Source organism: Bacillus rossius, chromosome 1 (genome assembly GCF_032445375.1).
Source record: "Bacillus rossius redtenbacheri isolate Brsri chromosome 1, Brsri_v3, whole genome shotgun sequence".
In the NCBI taxonomy this organism is placed as follows: domain Eukaryota; kingdom Metazoa; phylum Arthropoda; class Insecta; order Phasmatodea; family Bacillidae; genus Bacillus; species Bacillus rossius.
In genome coordinates, this window is record NC_086330.1 from 89726089 (window position 1) to 89745976 (window position 19888).

At 40.5% G+C, this 19888-nt stretch overlaps 1 protein-coding gene across 1 annotated transcript in view; it reads left to right on the forward strand.

Moving 5' to 3' along the window:
* Nucleotides 1–18087, forward strand: part of LOC134539646 (clavesin-2) — a 64576-nt gene extending 46489 nt beyond the window's left edge. Inside the window, exons 2-8 of the mRNA XM_063381835.1 lie at nt 2928–3111; nt 4745–4904; nt 7505–7566; nt 9313–9506; nt 11083–11199; nt 12410–12503; nt 16664–18087. Of these exons, the coding sequence (XP_063237905.1) occupies nt 2928–3111; nt 4745–4904; nt 7505–7566; nt 9313–9506; nt 11083–11199; nt 12410–12503; nt 16664–16830 (978 nt within the window). The 3' untranslated portion in view covers nt 16831–18087. The remainder of the gene's footprint in view (nt 1–2927; nt 3112–4744; nt 4905–7504; nt 7567–9312; nt 9507–11082; nt 11200–12409; nt 12504–16663) is intronic.
* Nucleotides 18088–19888: the final 1801 nt, after the last annotated feature.

Below are 19888 nucleotides of genomic sequence, written 5' to 3' on the forward strand. Positions count from 1 at the left end.
TCCGATCATCTACCCCCACCACCGGAACTACTATTATATACTAATCAGTTCGCATTCAACATGACACTGTAAATAATTAAATGTCGATTGTAGGTTACCTGTAATCGGAAACGCTGTGTGATAATATTGCTTCATTTCGCTGTGAAATGTGCTGAATGTCAGGGCTGGGTCAGAGAATGAGTAAACAAAACTACTTGTGCGGTTGTCTGATCCGGCGTCGGCACACGGTCCTGACACGGACACGTGTGGACAGGCGAGTCGGCTCTGCTGCTCTAGTCGTGGCCCTGACACGGCACGGACACGTGTGGACAGGCGAGTCGGCTCTGCTGCTCTAGTCGTGGCCCTGACACGGCACGGACACGTGTGGACAGGCGTTTTGGCTCTGCTGCTCTAGTCGTGGCCCTGACACGGCACGGACACGTGTGGACAGGCGAGTCGGCTCTGCTGCTCTAGTCGTGGCCCTGACACGGCACGGACACGTGTGGACAGGCGAGTCGGCTCTGCTGCTCTAGTCGTGGCCCTGACACGGCACGGACACGTGTGGACAGGCGAGTCGGCTCTGCTGCTCTATTCGTGGCCCTGACACGGCACGGACACGTGTGGACAGGCGAGTCGGCTCTGCTGCTCTAGTCGTGGCCCTGACACGGCACGGACACGTGTGGACAGGCGAGTCGGCTCTGCTGCTCTAGTCGTGGCCCTGACACGGCACGGACACGTGTGGACAGGCGAGTCGGCTCTGCTGCTCTAGTCGTGGCCCTGACACGGCACGGACACGTGTGGACAGGCGAGTCGGCTCTGCTGCTCTAGTCGTGGCCCTGACACGGCACGGACACGTGTGGACAGGCGAGTCGGCTCTGCTGCTCTAGTCGTGGCCCTGACACGGCACGGACACCTTTACTCGCGCGCGCAACACTGATGTCCTGATGGCACGTATCGAATTTACCTGTGCCACTACAAACAAACATACTTACTAACTAAAAACTAAATACCAGTTATAGCTGGCCATGATTCTGTTGTGGTATCTACCCTCTGCACCTGGTAGATAACACAAACTCAACACTTGGCTGGTTTTATTGAAATAGAATTTAAAACAAACTCAAACATGATACCAAAAGTACGCGCCTTGGTTTTCATAAAACCTTAATTAAAATATATACTCCAAAATATTTCATTGTAACCCGAAAAAATTGGTTTCCAGATTAAGTGAAAAAAAGTTAAACACTAAAATATTAAAGAGATTGTTTATATAAAAATTATTATTATCAAAAATAAATAAATTACATAACCATATTTGTAAAAATAGCTTCTAAAATGATTATTCTTAAACTGCCAGCAGTTACTAAAATATATCAAAATATATGACTGCATTTACATTTAAAGATATAATTAACAAAAATTACTATTAAAAAAATACACAAATTTAAATTTACTAAAAAATGTTCATCTAGGAAATTCCACAAAGTGCTGTGGGAGTGCGCGAATATTTCGTGTTTAAGTCACTAGTTATTTATTTAAATATAAACTTTTAAAAAATCGTCCAAACCAAGTTTATGTTCGCCCATTGAGGTGCACGCAAAACGGTAACGGAGATTCTGGCCCACCACGAAGTTGCGTAGCAAAAAATTCTAGTTTATCCAGACCAACAACATCTACAAATCTTATCAGTTATACTCACAATTTATCTCGTCACTGCAGCAAAAACACTCGTAGCTAATCTCAAACAAGGCATTTAAATTTCTTCGTGCCTTTTTAGTAAGTATGTCTGGCCTATCCCCGAAAGCCGAACAAACGTGCTCAAGGCTCATCGTGAGAAATTCAAAGTCTCATGAAAAGTTCTGCACCGCGCCCGTGCATGGCCTGTACACTCCAACAGTCGCGGGCCAATTTGACTCCCCGCGCGCACAGGCGCTACAACGAGGTCTCGCCTCGACTCGCGAGTCGTAGCGGACTCCGGATGTATCGTCACTTCGCAACACACACCGACCAACGTCTGTTTTACAGGGTAGCCAACTGACACTTCCTATTGCCAACTGTCACGTCAACTCTCTAGACGAAGAAACTGATTCCGCACTCCCGCGCAACTCCTAAGCGATATAATACAATTACAATCAAGAAATAATTAAATAGGCAAAGACAAATAACTTTTAATTAAAAAACTAAACTAAACCAAAAATTCAATATAACATTTAGATACTTTTAAAAAACGATATTAAAAAATATAAGTATACAAAGATAAACACTTATTTTTATTTTTTATAAAAGAAAAGTTTCAAAGGCAAAACAGTATTTTGGCTAGTGACCTGGCCACACTGATACGAACGTGCTAGAGGCTGGGTCCGAAGCGTGCCAGTCAGCGCGGTGACGCGCGGCTGAATGATGTCACTCATACCTCTGAGGATTGGAAGGGTCCTCGCTACCCGCCTCTCCCAACGCGGCCTCAAGTTTCGGTGGTTTTTTTTTTACCGACCCTTCAGGCGCCTGGGAATTCTGCGGACTTCCAGAGGCCGCCTCGTGTAGTGAACGTGACTGGAATGCCAACGTTCTGGATGCTTCGGGAGTCGTGTAAAATGGGTGCGAGGCCTTTCTCGAAGGATGGCCGATGGGTATAAAAGTGGTGACGCCAGCCTGCGAGCCAGAGCGCAGTGAAGAGGGCGAACGCGGACCACGAGTGACGGGTATATCGGGACTGTGCTGTGACTGGGTAGCGTGAGATGTGTGTTGGACGGAGGTGCGGGGTAAGAGGCGAGCAGTAGGGATAGCCACTGTCGAGTCGAGCTCCAGTAGGAGGAGTAAACTGTGGACTGGACCAAATATTTACTAATTTTTGAACAGACCTTTCAGTGCTGTAGTGTAATTAAGAGTGCAGTATTAGTAACAAATAAAACTGTATGTAATTAATAAAGTGAAACATGGACACTGTGTTGCAGAAGGTGGCGCCGGTATCACAGGAGGCGGACAGAGAGACGGAGGAGTACGCGTGGCGGATGGACGCGGGCGTGCTGGCGGTGGCTAAAGCAGAGCTGCGAGAAGACGCAGACAGCAGGAGCCACGCGCTGCAGCACCTCAGGCAGTGGATCAGCCAGAACCCGGACCTGCGCGACTGCCGGACAGGTTGTACCTGTAGTGCGTTACTCTTCTGATAGTCACAGCCTGCCACGTTAGTTTTCAATGGCTATTACATTAGAACTAGTAGTTTCGTCTTTTAAGGCGTCTATAACTGAAAAAAAGAAGAAGAAAAACTCAACAAGGTCTCAAAAGCAGATTAGCTGTAATGGACATTGCATGTATATGCACACCGAAATTTTCTTAAATATACTACTGTGTAGCCTGCGTGTGATGTGTATCTCATCATAATAATATGGCAATAACATCACATTATGTAGGTTTATTTAATTCATTTAAAATTTAAACTAAAAAAACTAACTGCGTATTTCACTTTACATATCTAGATTGTGTAACATTTTTTTTTTTTTTTTTTTTTTAGCTTACGTTGCTTAATGTCACATACCGAACCATCAACTGAGACGTTACCGGTGAAGGAAGGTAGTTTAAACGTGGACATTAATTTATTTTATCTTGCATTGAACGATATCGTTAGAGATATAACTGTACAAACCAGGGATATTCTTGGAAAAGGAACCGGCTATGGCGGTTAACCAAGGAATACCAAAATCAGTTTTGCCGGGCCAGGATTTAAACGTGTATCCTCTATAAATGCTGGTTCTCTGTCTTACCGCTTTTGTTCAATGTTTGGCTCGTTTGTAACGCTTTATTACCAACGAGCTTATCATCCCCCTGAAATGACATATTTTTTATTATTGTTTTATAATTGTCAGTTGACAGTTTACTGGCTGTGACAGGGTTGTGCCCGGGACTCGAACCCGGCGTGCGTGCAGCTGCGCTGCTTCGCTCTGTGACAGAGATGCGGGCTTAGTGCGGCCCCATTAGGCAATCTTTCAACTAACAAGTATTATCATGTGTAGCTGTAGTGTATTAGTCGTCTTTGTTGTCATATGGAGGAAAAGTTGTCAGCAGACACCATTATGAAATACTAAAATGTTTTGTATTGTTTCGTGGTTATTCTTCTTAGAATTTATCAATTTTTTAATATTTTATAAATACAATTTTTAAGAAATTATTTTTTGTTTCTTCATCACAATATAATTATACGTACATTAAAATTTTTTTGTTTAATATTCATTCATGTGTGTCTGACTCGGATTAGTTTCAAAAATGATGTCTGACATTGGAAAAAGTAAAGTTGTCCATCACTGACTCTCTAAGGGTAGACAGGAAGAGACAGGGTTGAGCTATGGCCCTTCTCTAAAGCCATGATTTGTTCTTCAATAATAATGCTACACATTAACCAGCCTAATATGACTCAATTTTTGGCCACTGAATATGCAACCTTGGAGTAGGCGTGCCTTTGAACACGTATTAGGACATAAAATCTGAAAGCAGTGGTACATAGTGTCAGGATCTACCTTTCATAAGTGAAAGATTTTATCTAAAAATTTCAGATTCCGAAGAAAAACTGAAAATAAATTTATTTTTCAAAGATCATCATTTTATTCCTCCCTGGAGTTTATTCCATAACCCCCTGATTCTCCAGAAACAGGTCTATCCAAAGATATATTCTTGTAACTCGCATCCCCCCTCCCCCCCTTCAAAAAATGCTGGCTACGCCCATGCGGACTATGACGTGGGGCTGTGGACTGAAGGACGACTGTTGGCGCGTGCGCAGACTCCAACTTCCTGCTGCGCTTCCTGCGCGTGAAGAAGTTCAGCCTGCCCATGGCGCAGCAGATGCTGCTCAAGTACCTCAACTTCAGGAAGACGTTCGGCCACCTGGTCCGCCAGCTGGACGTGTCCGCTCCGTCCGTGAACCAGCTCATGCGCAGCGGGTGAGTCGCCGTGCTCGGGGTCGCTACAGCGCGGCTAGCTTCCCTCTCCCCTTCCCTGGCACGTTAAACTAACTCGCTATCTTGTGTCTTCTTGTTTCCTCTCACTGTGGTGAGGTTATGTTAGGGGAGTTATACCACGGGATGGCCACATCTGCAAGGTGAAATCCGTTTTGGTTGGATGCCCAAAACATTGGCTGAAGTGTAGTGTTTGCATTGTGGAAACAGTTTTAAATGACTGTATTTTACGGAAGTGACTGCGTTTAAACGACGGAGATTATGATATATACTTACCAACCATCATCAGATGTCGTCAAGTATCATATCTGCAATGTTTTAGGCATGACAAAATGGCGATGGCGAGGTAAAAAAAAAAAGAAATTGACTTCAACTACATCACAGCATGCTGTCTCCTGACAATTCCTTACTCCATGTGTAAATGTTCGTAATTAAAACGAAATGTTTGTTGTATAAGGTCAGTGACATTTATAATACTCTAAAAACGTGAAGATAATGTGTGAATTTTCTCAAAATATATATTTTTTTATTTCCGATCTAAACGTTGTGCGAGCTAGTGGCGAACTTAGGATACATTTGGATATGTCCGGGCGTCTGACTCCAGTGAATCATGGCTTATCTCCATCATAACCAGGCATATATAATAATAGCTTCGGTCTGAGACGCACCTAGAACTGGTATTCCAAGACACAAAAATAAGGATTCAGGTGTTGAATATGCTACACCTGTGCCCTAACCGAATTCCTAGTGCACGACCGGACACGGCCAGTCCCTTGTTTTTAGGAAACGGATTTTGGTGTCCTATCCGTTGCCGATCTGTTGCTTAAATTCCGCGCATGCGCAGAGCTCATGTTTTCGTTTATTTAGTCCAGATGGCGAACCCGCGTCTAGCGCCATTAGTCGTTTATGGTCCCTTTTGTGATCATCGGGGAACCAAGCGTGTTGGTGTGTCAAAGTAAACTATATGATACCGAAACTATCTCGGAATACATTTTGTACACTTCAATGGTTGTAATAAGAAATAATAGAAACTTAAAAAGTACTTGAGAAAATTAGAAAGGCGGTTACTTTTATGTGTAACAATTGTATCGATGGTTGTGAAATGTCTGCTAGAATGCGTTGACACAGTTTTTAGCCTCGCGCAGGGCACCGTTTATTAAAACTGTTGCCGATTTTTTTCCCTTACTGGAATTCTGTTTGGACACATTCTGGGATACAGGCCGCACGAAGCTTCAGCTATCGAAACGCGAAATACAACAATTACTTACACTGAACTTGCTCAATGCCTTCAGTGCAAACGATATGAAGATCCTGCAGGGAATAAGAAAAATCTTGAGCAGAAGGCCTTTTACCTTCAGGGTCGATGTGCAGCCATCTATGTGGCGTTACCCCCACGTAAACCAATCACCTTGCTTTAATAAGACAGCCGTTAAGTGTTCAGACACGCCGTTGCCTGAGTCCGAATCGTCAGCTCCACAGCAGTTCCGCGGTTTCCGAACTCGCCAACACGACTCTCGTAGCTCTACACTGGCCGCGACAGCAGCGCCTCACAGTGGCGTAATAAGTAATCAGTTTCCAAAACGCCGGTTAAAAACTCTCTGCACTCAGAAAAATAAGAACTTTAAAAATTCTGGTAAAATAACTGGAGGAACGAAATGAATTTGACCAAAGCAAAAAAAAAAAACATTAAATAAAATATTTTTTTTTTTTTTTTAAATGCAAGTTAAAATTAACTGCCTTAATTTAAAGCCCCGGAGTTACCAACTGAGGAAAAAAGTCACTAGAACTAGTGACTTTTCGTAAATTGGCTTTTTTTCTTAAAAATGTTTAAATGGTACAAAAAACCAATGTTATTTAAAAAGAGAAGTATTAAGGGCAACCGCCACAGTGGTTTTGCTGATTCCAGATACCTATTAATAAAGAACTTGTTTTAAAAATGTGAGTGTAGAAATTAATTTGCATCATAATTCATCCACGGCAACACGACAAAAAATAACTTATATTGAGTGACGACGCAATCCATCAGGGAAAAAATTGTAATCATAAATATTACCTGATTTCCTTTTATAAATAGCAGATAATGTGTGGAATAAATTTGTGCACAAAAATTAACATTTAGAAGTAATGGGCAATGCTTACGTAGTAATAACACCCATAGGAGATGCCATTAAAAAATATTCACGTGAAACTGCAGTAGCTTAAGTACACCAAAATTACACAGTATTGGTGGTTCGCGTCAAAATTAACGTTCTGAGGCGCATTACTTAAGGCCGAGTTCGTTGTTTCATTTTCTTGTCATTACGATCATTTGAGGTCTTTTCCTGTAAATTTACCACGACAGCACTCTTGCATATTATGATTCACGTCAAAAATTTTCAACGAAATTTTTAAAAAAAGTATTATCTAGTAGCGGTAAAACGTTATGCAAGTGTTCATAACTAAGATCCATTGCGTGACAACTCGAAAATAAGATCTGGTGAGAAAATTTGTGACCCAAAATTTCTAGGAACACCCCCTTCCCCCCCCCCCCCCCCAGCAATTAGAGAAACAAACCAGCCGAGTGCGCGCACTGACTCGTGTTGCAGGTACATCGTGGCGTCGCCGCTCAGAGACCAGCACGGCCGGCGCGTCGTCATCGTGACAGCCAGTGAGTACCAGCCCGCCACGGGGTCCGCATCCTGCTGGTGAACCAGTGCACTTCACCGCCACGTTCGGTGCTGAATCTGCGATCATAACTGACGAGCAGCAATGGTTTCATTTTTAGTCCAATTGCGTTTTCAAAACAGAGGATTACGGTGTTGCTGTTTTTTTTTTTTTTGTTTTATAAAATATGTTTTAATATACTTGCTCCACTAAAATAGTGGTAACATTCATACGCTGCATTTTTACGGTAAAATAATTCGTATAAAACCGACACATTCATAACAATAAAACTACATCAGCAAGCATTTGCGGTTTAAACGTGATTCCATAGGAGTTGCACAACAAAACAAATTGAATTAATGTTTCTGTTCCATGCACTTTGGCACAATTTTTTGTCTGGAAATGATATTCCTTGAATTTCAAGCATTAAAAATTCCTTTTTTTTTATTTTAATTAAATTTTGGTTAAATGCTGCTTAATTCCATGATATAACTTGCATTGCGGTGTTATACGGTGATTTCACATGCTTTAAGGTGTTATTTCTGTTTTAGTGCAATTCACTATATGTCCCTACTGATAAGTAAGCGAACTCACTCGCTGATACAAACTGCTGATATCCACGTAACGTACCTATGTTTTATAGATTTGCGGTCAAATTGAATTCTTGAGAGTAGTTTAAATTCTAGGCTATTTTACATTCAGGGTATGCCTCCACATCGTGGAGTACTGAGTACCTTCTTGTTCATTATCATTACCTCAAAGTTTTATTTCTTTTCGTAACATTAAATTTTCAATGACCTGAGATCTCATGATGGGCCGCTCTCATGTGAAGGGAATCCTGGCATTTATGAGCACCTTGGCCGGTAACCCAATTTCCCCTATGAGTTGGTCTCGCATGCCATTCTAGTTTTTTTTTTCATTTTGCTGGCCATTAATGTTATTCGAGAGCTATTTCTGATATGTTTATCACGATATTACCTATGTTTCGTCACAGATAATGTTATGTAACATCTTAGCTCTCGGTATACGGCATTGGGTCGGAGTAATTTCGAGAATGGGACGGAAGTCGTTTGAACCTGAAATGTGTACCCACGCTGCTTCCATCTGTGGAGGTTTCAGAAATCTCTAAAATATGGCGGATCCGCTTGATTCATTCGTATATATTGCTTTCGTGAACACTACAGAATTTACACCGAGCTTAGGCACTAAAAAAACTTAATACAACTATCCTTTAGTATTTTATGTTATAGTTTATAGTCATAAAAAGAAATGATGGCAACTGAAAAATTCTCATTACAATTATGACAATCCTTAGTTAAAATTTAAAATTTAAATGTAGATATGAGCGTTCGTCATGTTGTGGATACAACAAATTGTTTACATATATTCGATGCCATGAAAAATGAAAGGATTTCATGATGAAATTTTTACTGTTAAATCTTAAATGTCGAATCAGCTCAGAAAGGTTAAAGTTTGTTTATAGGAAGTATTTACAGACTGATTTCAATCGTTTAAGCAAAAAAAAAAAAGCATTACAAACATATACTTGGTGTTCTAATGTGTTTTAAAATTATTCAGCTTAATATTTTATTTTAAAGGTTTTATGTGTTAAATTTCGTGTCCAAGTTTGGTATTTGAAGTGTGTTTGCAACCATGAGAACCCGTGAATTCGCTCGCTACCGAGGTTAGATGGCAGACAGAGTGTTAGCGTGACGGGAATGTAGACGAGTGTGCCGCTGCCTGTGCGCAGGGCTGCTGGACCCGTACCGCCACTCGCGCGCCGACATGGCCCGCGCGCACATGGCCACCTACGAGGCGTGCCTGGACGACGAGCAGACCCAGGTGGCGGGCTTCACGCACGTGGGCGACGTGGCCGGCGCGGGCGCGGCGCACGTCACGCTCTGGTCGCCCGCCGAGTTCGCCACCGTGCTCAAGTGGGGCGAGGTACCATCTCCCTCCCACAACTACCCACAACTACCCACAACTACCCGCAACCACCCGCAACCACCCGCAACCACCCGCAACCACCCGCAACCACCCGCAACCACCCGCAACCACCCGCAACCACCCGCAACTACCCGCAACTACCCGCAACTACCCGCAACTACCCGCAACTACCCGCAACTACCCGCAACTACCCGCAACTACCCGCAACTACCCGCAACTACCCGCAACTACCCGCAACTACCCGCAACCACCCGCAACCACCCGCAACCACCCGCAACCACCCGCAACCACCCGCAACCACCCGCAACCACCCGCAACCACCCGCAACCACCCGCAACCACCCGCAACCACCCGCAACCACCCGCAACTACCCGCAACTACCCGCAACTACCCGCAACTACCAAATCAGAAGTCACAACAGCCACGTCTAAACTAACTAGCGCCATGCATCCATCAGTCCTACGAGTTGCCAATACAGCCATCAAAACCAGCTCATGTGAACAATGGCAAATCTAAGTGTATACTCGTGCACTTGTATTTCAAATTGCACTAGGCCCCTATAAGCAGGGGCGCAACAACTAAATTTCCAAAAGGGGGGGGGGGGCAATATACCTTTTTATAAAGAATCATCGATCCCCTCTATTGAAGTAGGGTGGTCGGGGGGTCCTCCCCTGGGAAAATTTGTATTTCAAGGTGGAAAATGGTGCTATTTAAGCAGTTTTATTATCTAAAAATTGATTACACAGCACTTTCTTTGCCCCCGTTTGCCACCACTTCAAGGTTTCAGAGGGGGGGGGGGGAGCAAAATACCCTTGCCCCCCCCCCCCTGTTGTTGCGCCCCTGCCTATAAGGTACAAGTTTCAAGCATTATAGTATGTTCTTAAGCTTGCACTAGGCTAAGTTAAGTTGTATTTAGTAATTTTTTTTTGTAACTTGGATTTTACTAAAAATTAATGCTTTTTTTACCGTTCATACAGCTTGGTTTCGATGAGAAGTAATCTTATGTTTTCCCCAGGTAACTATGTTGCATTAAATGCTTTCTTTCACTAAGAGGGTTTATTGCTGTTCCATGCCTACCTTAGTTCATGGAAGTAAACTGTAAGCTTGTAAGTAATACTTATTTAAGGCCTTTCAAATAGTGTCACAACTGTAATTGTGCATTATTGCTAATCTGAATATTTTGGAAACAACTTTTAACGGTCAGGTTTTTTTCCTACAACTGCACAAAACTAAACTTAAGCCTGCCTTACACCTTTTCCGAATGGGGACATAATAAGATAGGTAATTCTTAATGCCTTCTTGACCAAAAAATAAAAAATTAAACTCAGTAAGCTTTGAATGCTCCGCATGAAGGTTGGTTTACTTTTATACTACCGTTATAGATAGATGCATTAAATATTATTAAATTTCATAAAAAGACACGCTACTATGGTATTGCTACTGACAAGTACATGAAAGTATTCACAAATATTTTTGGAGGTAATGTTTGGATGTCTGTGTATGAGGCAAGCAATAATGCCGCTAGGGAGCTGCGAAGATTGACTGTGCGTGATATCTTGCATGTGGACGCCAGCAATCCATTCCCATGAGGCACAAGGAGATCCACATCCTCAACATACCAACAGCACTGCGGTACGTCTACGACTTTGCGCACAACCGCTTCAGCGACAAGATGCAGAAGAGATTCATGGTGAGTGAGAGGGGAGTGAACCATGAGAGGGGGTGTGCAGAGCAGGGGAGATCTCGAGGGGGGAGGGGGGACAGGCCTCGGGCGCTGGGCTAGAGGTAGCAGGATGGGCCTGTGGACCTTGAATAAATATAGCATCTAGGAAACACAAGAGAAAATTAGGTTTAGTTCCTGTACTTTGACAAATAATTTTTCATTCGAATTTGTATTTCACAATGTAACACATTTAAAACTATGTGTTTTTTTTAATCTTTTGTGTTTTCATTGAACCTTGAACACTATATGTCTATAAATGCAGTAGGTAAAATAACACATACCTTCAAGCAATAAGGGTTTAATAAAAGTTTTTACTTTAATTTATATATGTAATGAACACGGATGAAAATAAAAATTGCCTGTTATTTTATTTATTTATTTATTTTTGCTGTTTGAGGGAGGAGGGGGAAGGCCACTGATAACATTTTCTGCCCCAGAAAGCCTTGATCTGTCCCTGGTACTGAGATTCTCTAGTGGTGCTTTAGTACCCTTGTGCTCTAGTACCTGGTGCTCTAGTACGCCAGTGTTCTAGCACCCCGGTGCTCCAGTACCCCGGTATAAAGGGCATAAGTTTTATGGAAACCAGGTTGAATTGTGCCCTTTTCACCAGGCACTAAACATTTATCAAAGTTGATTTCTTACAAGACTACACCCTAGAAGATGATAGAGAATAAAGCTTTGTAATGCAGCAATAGTAGAACATTTTGAAAATAGAAAGTAGGAGTACCCCAATAAAACTCTATGACTACCAGCAACAACTGCCACTTGGCTTGTATACAAACTCAATCAAAACTGTATCAGCATCATGCACTGCAATTAACACTTTAGCACCACCCCTCTCATCCTCCCTTTCTTCTTCCCTTTCCCTCTGTTCCCTCCAGTGGTGGAATGTAGAATTTCTCAGGACAGAATTTTCATTCAGTACAGTTTTGTAACAGCCAGGCCAAACAACACTTGCTAAAATATTTTGTAACATTTGTCAATACATTATTTTCACAAACAACAGTAATAAGTACCTATAGTAATTGGTAGTTATTTGGCAATTTGTTTGGAAATACGCCTAAAAGATGTAAGTGTTAAGTTGGTAATACCTCAAATGAACTGGAAGCAACGCACATAATGCACACTTTGCAGTGTAAATTATTATTACTTTTTAACTCTTTAAAATTTTTCCCAGATCCACAACAGCTTGGAGGACCTTCATAAAAAAGTGGACCCCAAAGTTCTGCCCAAGGAATACGGCGGTGACATGCCCCTCGCGCAGATGGCTGGTGAGTGGTGGTGATGTCTTCTCTGCATACAGTCGCTTGCACATTATTTCACTAAATATGTTCTAATTTTAAAACTGGTACATAATTCTTTGGGAGTTATATTTACCAACTGAAAAATAGTCATTTATAGCACATAAAAGGTATATATGTGGAACATCTGTTAAGGGGATTAGGCCTCGCCATCTTGTAAATTCCAATAATTTGACACCACTTGCAATAAAGCTTCCATGCTTTTTTTTTTTGTTTGACATGGCATAGGACTTTGCTTTGGCTATTTTTGACGTGACAACGTCTAATAAATCGATGAACGCCGGCTGCACGCACGAAAAAGTGTCCCACTACGGATGTCCCACTACGGATGTCCCACTACGGATGTGTTCTGTTTGCTCATTGTACGCATGCGTGGTATCTCTCTTCATGCTCATTGTACGCATGCGTGGCATCTCTCTTCCACTCGATCGGAACTACCATCGATTTTACTTTTCAATCATATTTTCGTCGTTTGAATTATTAATATTATGTAATTTAACGATCGTCCACCGATTTTCAGCACAATCGGTACGGTTATTTAAAAGTAATGTTGAAAATTCAAATACGTTTTGAACCAACAATGGTGTTTTACAGTTACACATAATAATTCAAATTACACCCGGGATCTTTTGCACAATGTTTTAAAAGATATATTGTAACACATTATAAATAAGTTTGGTGTATTTGGGATGCATATTTGTTATAAAATCGTGTTAATATTATACCCCTACCGTGAACAAAGTTTTTTTAAATGTATATATATAACATTTGAAACTACATTATTTTAGTATGGTCTCGTGGGCGTGTGGAGTCGGCCTCCGTAGCGCAGTCGACGGCCCACCGGGCTGCGGTGCGGGGGCTCCAGGGTTCGAATCCCGGGTAAGACATGGGTGTAATTTGTATTGTCTTAATAACAACCTTCAGCCAACACTACAATTCCACAATGACTCGGGGTGACTTAAAACTACAACGTTAAGGGGGGGAGATTGTTGGCACACTGGTGACTGTCAAAACTTGCCTGTGTGCCATCAATCTTTCAAAAAAAAAAAAAAAAAAAATGTGGTTAGCGTACCTAACTCGGTAATTAAAGGTAGTTGGTTCGAAACCCAGCAGCTGCGAATTTTTTTTTTGTACTTGTAAAAATAAATATGGCGCACGCAACATTTCAAAACTAATAAATATATTTGAATTAATGAATGCAAATAAAAGTAAATTTATTAATTCAATTGTACATTTCATTTCACTCCTTTGTATCCATACAAAATAGTGATAATTTAATAAAAATGATTCAATTTTATTCATAAAAGTATGCAGAGATAGATTTTATCATGCAAAAGATTGAAAAATTAAAAAAAAATTCGTTCTCAAAGAATATAATATTTTTAATGCCTAAATGGTTTGGTTGCAAAAACCTATTACGGCTCAGTCTCAGGCCGAATATGATATTTCCTTTTCTTCTGGATCAATCATTTCATCAATGTTTTGTTATGACGTTGTCACGTTAAACTATCGTCCGTAAACCGACTTTACAGACAACCAATTTTTTTTTGAAGGTAACACTTGTCAACTGGTGTGATTATCGTGATAGTTGTAGTCACCCATGTGAAATAATAAGTTATTTCCTCGTTGCGCTTACAGACTAGATCCTGTTTGTAAATATGTGGTTGCAAGAAGCCATAGAAGGTCTGGGAGATATGATTTATGCCTTGACATGCCAAACTGTTAGGATGTGTCGCGGTTCGGGTTTCGAGAGGGTCGCTACGGCGTTGTTTGGTAATGGGCGCCACCACGTGGAAGAGCACATGAACCCGGCTATCAACCGTCTCAGGGCGTGACGTCGCCCGTGTGAGGCAAGACTGGACTCCCGTAGTACACTCAGACCTGACCCGCTCTCAGTGTTGGGCACGCTTATGGTATAACACGTAATAGTGTGCTCTCCAGGCGTCACACACGCCTGCTCACGAGGTATAGGTCGCCACGTGGTCGGTGAAAAAAAAATACAAGGAGATAATTAGAATTAATACGTTTAATACGTGCGCGTACTCCCATACACTGTCTCATGAGGTGCGTCTCCAAGATCCCAGGCACCTAATCGGAACGCGGGAATAAGGCCCACGCACGTGGCCTGCACAAGCGATTACTTAGAACATGAAAAGACTCCTTAAGAGTTGAAAAATGATTACGTTAAACAGTCCCCCAACCGAGGCAGGCCCCGGGGATACGGGAAAGAGATCTGAAAGAATTAAGCAGAAAACGGAATTAATAGTCAGTGAACAACGAGTGAAGTCCCCGGGTGCGGAAGGCAGCGTCTTACCTCGGTCGTTGGCGGCGTAGAACTGCCAGAGTGCCGGGCTCCCTCGAAGCAACATGGCGCCTTCCCGCCTTGTCAGTTTACCGTTACGCCTTTGTAATCTTATATAAAGAAATACAAAAACACTCCTAAAATAATACACGTTCTCCCACGGCTCTATTACTATTTAACCTAGAGTTATTAATTAAATTGTAGATACATGTCAACTTCGTTCGTCTTCGGGTCCGCTCGGGTCCGCCCGGCAACGTCTTAAACTTATATTCTAAACAAAACAAAAACCATCCCGCCCTTCAGTGGCGACACAAATGAATGGGGAAAAAAATATAAAGCTATACAATATAATTATTACAAATTTAGGGGGACGTCGCACTGCCGCTACAGCGCCCTCTTGAGGTAGTTCGTGGCGCGCTATTCAAACACACAAACACACGACTACGTACTCGTGACGGAGCGGCTGCCAGTACGGGAAGTGTGACGGGGATAGCGAGGGGAAAGGTGGCGGAAGCTGACCAGGCTTCTGGGGCGCAGGCCCGGTTGACGTCATATGAATAGTTCAAAATTAGAATTATAGCAAACAATGGAAAAATCCAAGATGGAGGGGCCTAATCCCCTTTAAGTATGGTTTATTTGTAGATGTTAGGACCTATTCATCCACATGATAATTCTCAGCATGTAATTTCCACAGGACAAATGATCTGTGCCCAACACTTTAAAAGAATTTTGTACATAAAATACACCAGTAATATAACAAACTCAAGTTTATTTAGAGTTTTCCAATATCCCTGCCTCAGTGGCAGATCCAGGAATTTATGAATGGAAGGGATTATGTTCGGAAAATATTTTTTGCAGTTTGTCCCAAAAACACAAATTTTATACAGTATGAGCTGTGACCAAAAGGGAAGGACTTCAGCCCAACACCCTTCTCCACACCTCTGGCCTACGTAGCACAACAAAGTTCTGCTGAAGTCTGTGGCATGACTTTGTCTCAAGACTTGACAGTTCCCAACTGTCGCTTGCAAAGCAACACATGAAATTTGTTTACTACCACTACAGCCACATTAAGTTGATTACCAGCACTGATAACAGAACAGGACATAAGTATACTTATAGACCACTGGTACTACTTTAGAGAACTATAAAATTTGAGAGAGAGTTTCATAACACAGACTATTATAATGAGCAGCACGCTACAGTACATAGTAGTCACAGTCCACTTTGACTAGAAGGTGATAATGACCAGCACTCCTCCGCTGTGTTAATTTTAGTTCCAAATCATTTAAAATTATGTTTTACATTTATAGTGAATATATTTTTTCTTAATACCATTGGCAAGAAGTTTGCCTGATGTTGAAGAAATGATAGCAAGTTTTCTGGCATTTATAACATTCGTGCTGCATGCACAATGTAGAAAAGTTTACAAATACTATATACATTATTTAAAGATATGTTAAAATTATGTTGGACACTATTTCAATGTTTTAAGTTTTCATTACAAACATATTTGTTTTGTTTCTATTAGAATTACCTTACAACGTTTCAACATAGTTTTACCACTTCTTGATTACTTTTGTAAACTCATAGAAGTCATAAAATGTTTCTATATCACCACCCATGTAGAAAACTCTTGTCTCTTAAAATAATGGATTCACGTCAATATTGAACAGTTTGCCAAACTGAGGTCATATGGAAGCATTTAAATGTGAGTTTCCCTGCAGTTTAGTTCAACATGTCTCAGCAGAAGTGTGAACATGTGACTACACAACACAACCCGAGCAAACAGGGCATGCTGCACCGTGCGCATGTGTTGTCGTGTTGGCAGAGCTGTGGGTGAAGGAGCTGGAGAGCAAGCGGGACCGGCTGCTGTCCCTGGACTACATGCAGCTGCTGAGCGACCGTGGCATCCTCTGCAGGAAGAACCAGCGCTACCACTACGGCAGCGACATGGCTGGCTTGGCGGGCAGCTTCCGCAAGCTGGAGGTGGACTGACCTCGCCGCGTGGATGTGCGGACGTGCGAGCTATCGCGCCCGCGCAGAGGCAGGATGCACACACAGACGTAACTCTCCCAGCGCACACGTTACCTCAGCCGGCCAAACTGCTGGAATGGTCGCAACAGCAACCATCTTGGATTTTTACTTTTTTGCTCTTATTATTCAACCAAACAACTGTCATGAAATGGCCTTATATTTTTTTTTTTCCCCTTGTCACTGCCTGATGTTTACTGACAGACTTCAGTCTGAGGATGCCACGAGAAAATAACTGAATATTTCATGTGCTGACTACAACTAAAGATATGAATGGTAAAAATTTTGTATTGAAAAAATTGTATGGAAGAATATAACCATGTTTTTTTTTTCCGGAGATTCTGATAATTATAGTTTTTTCCAATACCAATACAGATTATACACAATTAAAGTTAGGTTGATGCTAATTGTACAATCTTTTTAATGCTTTGATCTGTATGTGTTTAAGAGTTCAGTATTTACTATCTATTACAAACTTATTACATCATTTGTGAAATATTATGTTCCTTTTTTATACAGTATAGGTACAGGTAATAAACATTGGAGTTAAAAAGTGGGTGTATAGTACATTTTGTCTTTCATTAGCATACACTGACTGACTTCTTTTGTTGTTTGGTTATGTAGCATAAAATAAATAACCAAATTTATTTTTCTCTTTCTGTGAAAGTATAACACATTAGAAATTTTTTGCAAAAAGTACCTTTTACGGAATACTAACATCTCTAACAACTATCACGATATTTACACCAATTTACGGATGTTGATAATTGATGCCCCGAATGAATCCTATCCAATGCCTAACCTTAAAATGTAATACAGAAGCTGAACCTCAAGCTGTGGCTTCAATGTTACAAAAGCTTGGATAGCTCTCCTTAAGGTGATAGTATTCTAAATTATTTCGTTTCTATAATTTAGTATTTGTACTCATTATTTTTAATAAATTCATAACAGATTTTTGTTAAGTAATACCTAGTTTATTAATAGTGTTTTATAAATATTAATATTTATACATTTAATGATTTTTGGACACATAAAGGCTAATTTTTATGTCAATTTTGCATGGCAGGTATTAACTTGGAAACGCCATGTTTTGCACATGGACAACTATGTGTGGCTTGTACAATAGTCGGCACGCCAAATAGTTTGTATGTTTACACTCTGGATGGACAAACTAAAAACATTGTGTACACTCAAACTTTGCAATAAAAGGTTCAAAAAACATTTTTTTTTTCAATTTTTTGTTTGGTTGTTTGTTTTCTATTGACTACTAGATTTAGAAAAATCTATCCCCATCCCACTAAAAGAAGCCTTCACAATGCATAAAGCCAGTGCAACACCGGGTACTTCAGATGGTAATTTGTATAATCAGCTGTGGATTAATGACAGAACTGCTAAATGACTCCGAACTAACTTAAACCTGATAAACTATAATGTTTTGATAGACTTGACTAACCCACGCAGACACAAAGGAAGTTATTTACTTCAGAAAACTAACTAAGTTTGTAGATTTGTGTACTAATATATAATTTTAATTATTTTTTAAATTCAAGTTAGGTTATTAAAAAATGTGCTCATTCTATTTCCTCATCAGTCATCCCTCATTCATATACATATACTTACAAGGAGAGAGCACAACTTGGGAAATTCACGTCGGGATGAGACACTGTGTATTATTAATATACCTTTAGGGTGTTCAGCCCTTAGAATAATAAAGCGCACTGGCCAGCCAATTCCTAGTAAAGATCTTTTTAAAATTTAAGCACAGCTTATATACTAGTTAAGTTTCACTTTTGCCAACAGCATAGTTGCCTAAATAATGTACTTGCTTGCCGCCCAGATGCTCGGGTATTGATTCTCACTGACAATTACTTTTTAAATTTTTTTTTAAATTTTTTAAAATTTATTCGATAATGCTATTGTTTACAAATAATTTTAATTTAAATATATAAATTTATATATTAGATATTACTTGATTTTTAGATTACAGTAATAATGTATCTTTCAAATATAAAATAATGGTTATAATAATATTATACATAAAAATTCATTAAACTTGTCATTGAACTGTAATTAAAAGTTTTAAAATATTCCATTCATAAAGTTACAAAATATTCTGTTGAAACCAATTTTTAACCTCTTGAGCAGTTGCTTTTCTATCAGTTTCAATCAGTGGCGTAGCAGGCGGGTGGCAGGGATGGCCCCCGCCAGGGGCGCCAGAGCAGGAGGGGGCGCCGCCGCGGCGGTTTCGCGTTACTGAACCTCCCCCCCCCCCCCTTTAAACCAAGAGTGGGTGCCATTTTCAATTCTGGTCAGGGGCGCCAGTCACCTTAGCTACGTCACTGTCTATTATATATATTATTGTCTACAGTTTGAGCATAGTACTTATCTGTTTATGAAAACTCTCTATAAATGTGCAAGATTTTTCATGAATTAATCAAGTTTGTTTTCCAACATCTATTTCAATATTTAAATCCGCAAGATGCCAAAAAATGTTTTTTTCCTAATGTTTTAATGTTATTAATCATCCAGTAAAAAAATTTGTTAATAAAATTCATTAACTAAAAATCTTACTTTTTAATTATTATAAGCACATTATAACTATTAATACTATATCCATTAATATTTAAATTTGAAAGACTGAATTATTACTGCAATTTAAATATCAAGTAATGTCTGAAAATTTTTAATATATAAAATAAACTAATTATATAGGTACTTAAATAATATTTGTAAACAGTAGATTTATTTAAATATTATTTAATTATTAAAAAAAAGTGAACCGCTAGCAAGAATTAAAACCCACGCGTCTGGGCGGCAAGCAAGTACGCTACCATCTAGGCCGCTGCACTGTAGGCCAGAGTGAATCTCACTAGTATATAAACTGTGCTTACATTTTCAAAGGCTATTTTTTCTTGGAATTGGCTCAAGAAGTGAAATGTAATTTGCTAACAAATCCTAAGATTCCGACTTGCCATAATTTTTTGTGTGGTTGTATGCACAACATGTACAAATTTCACAGATA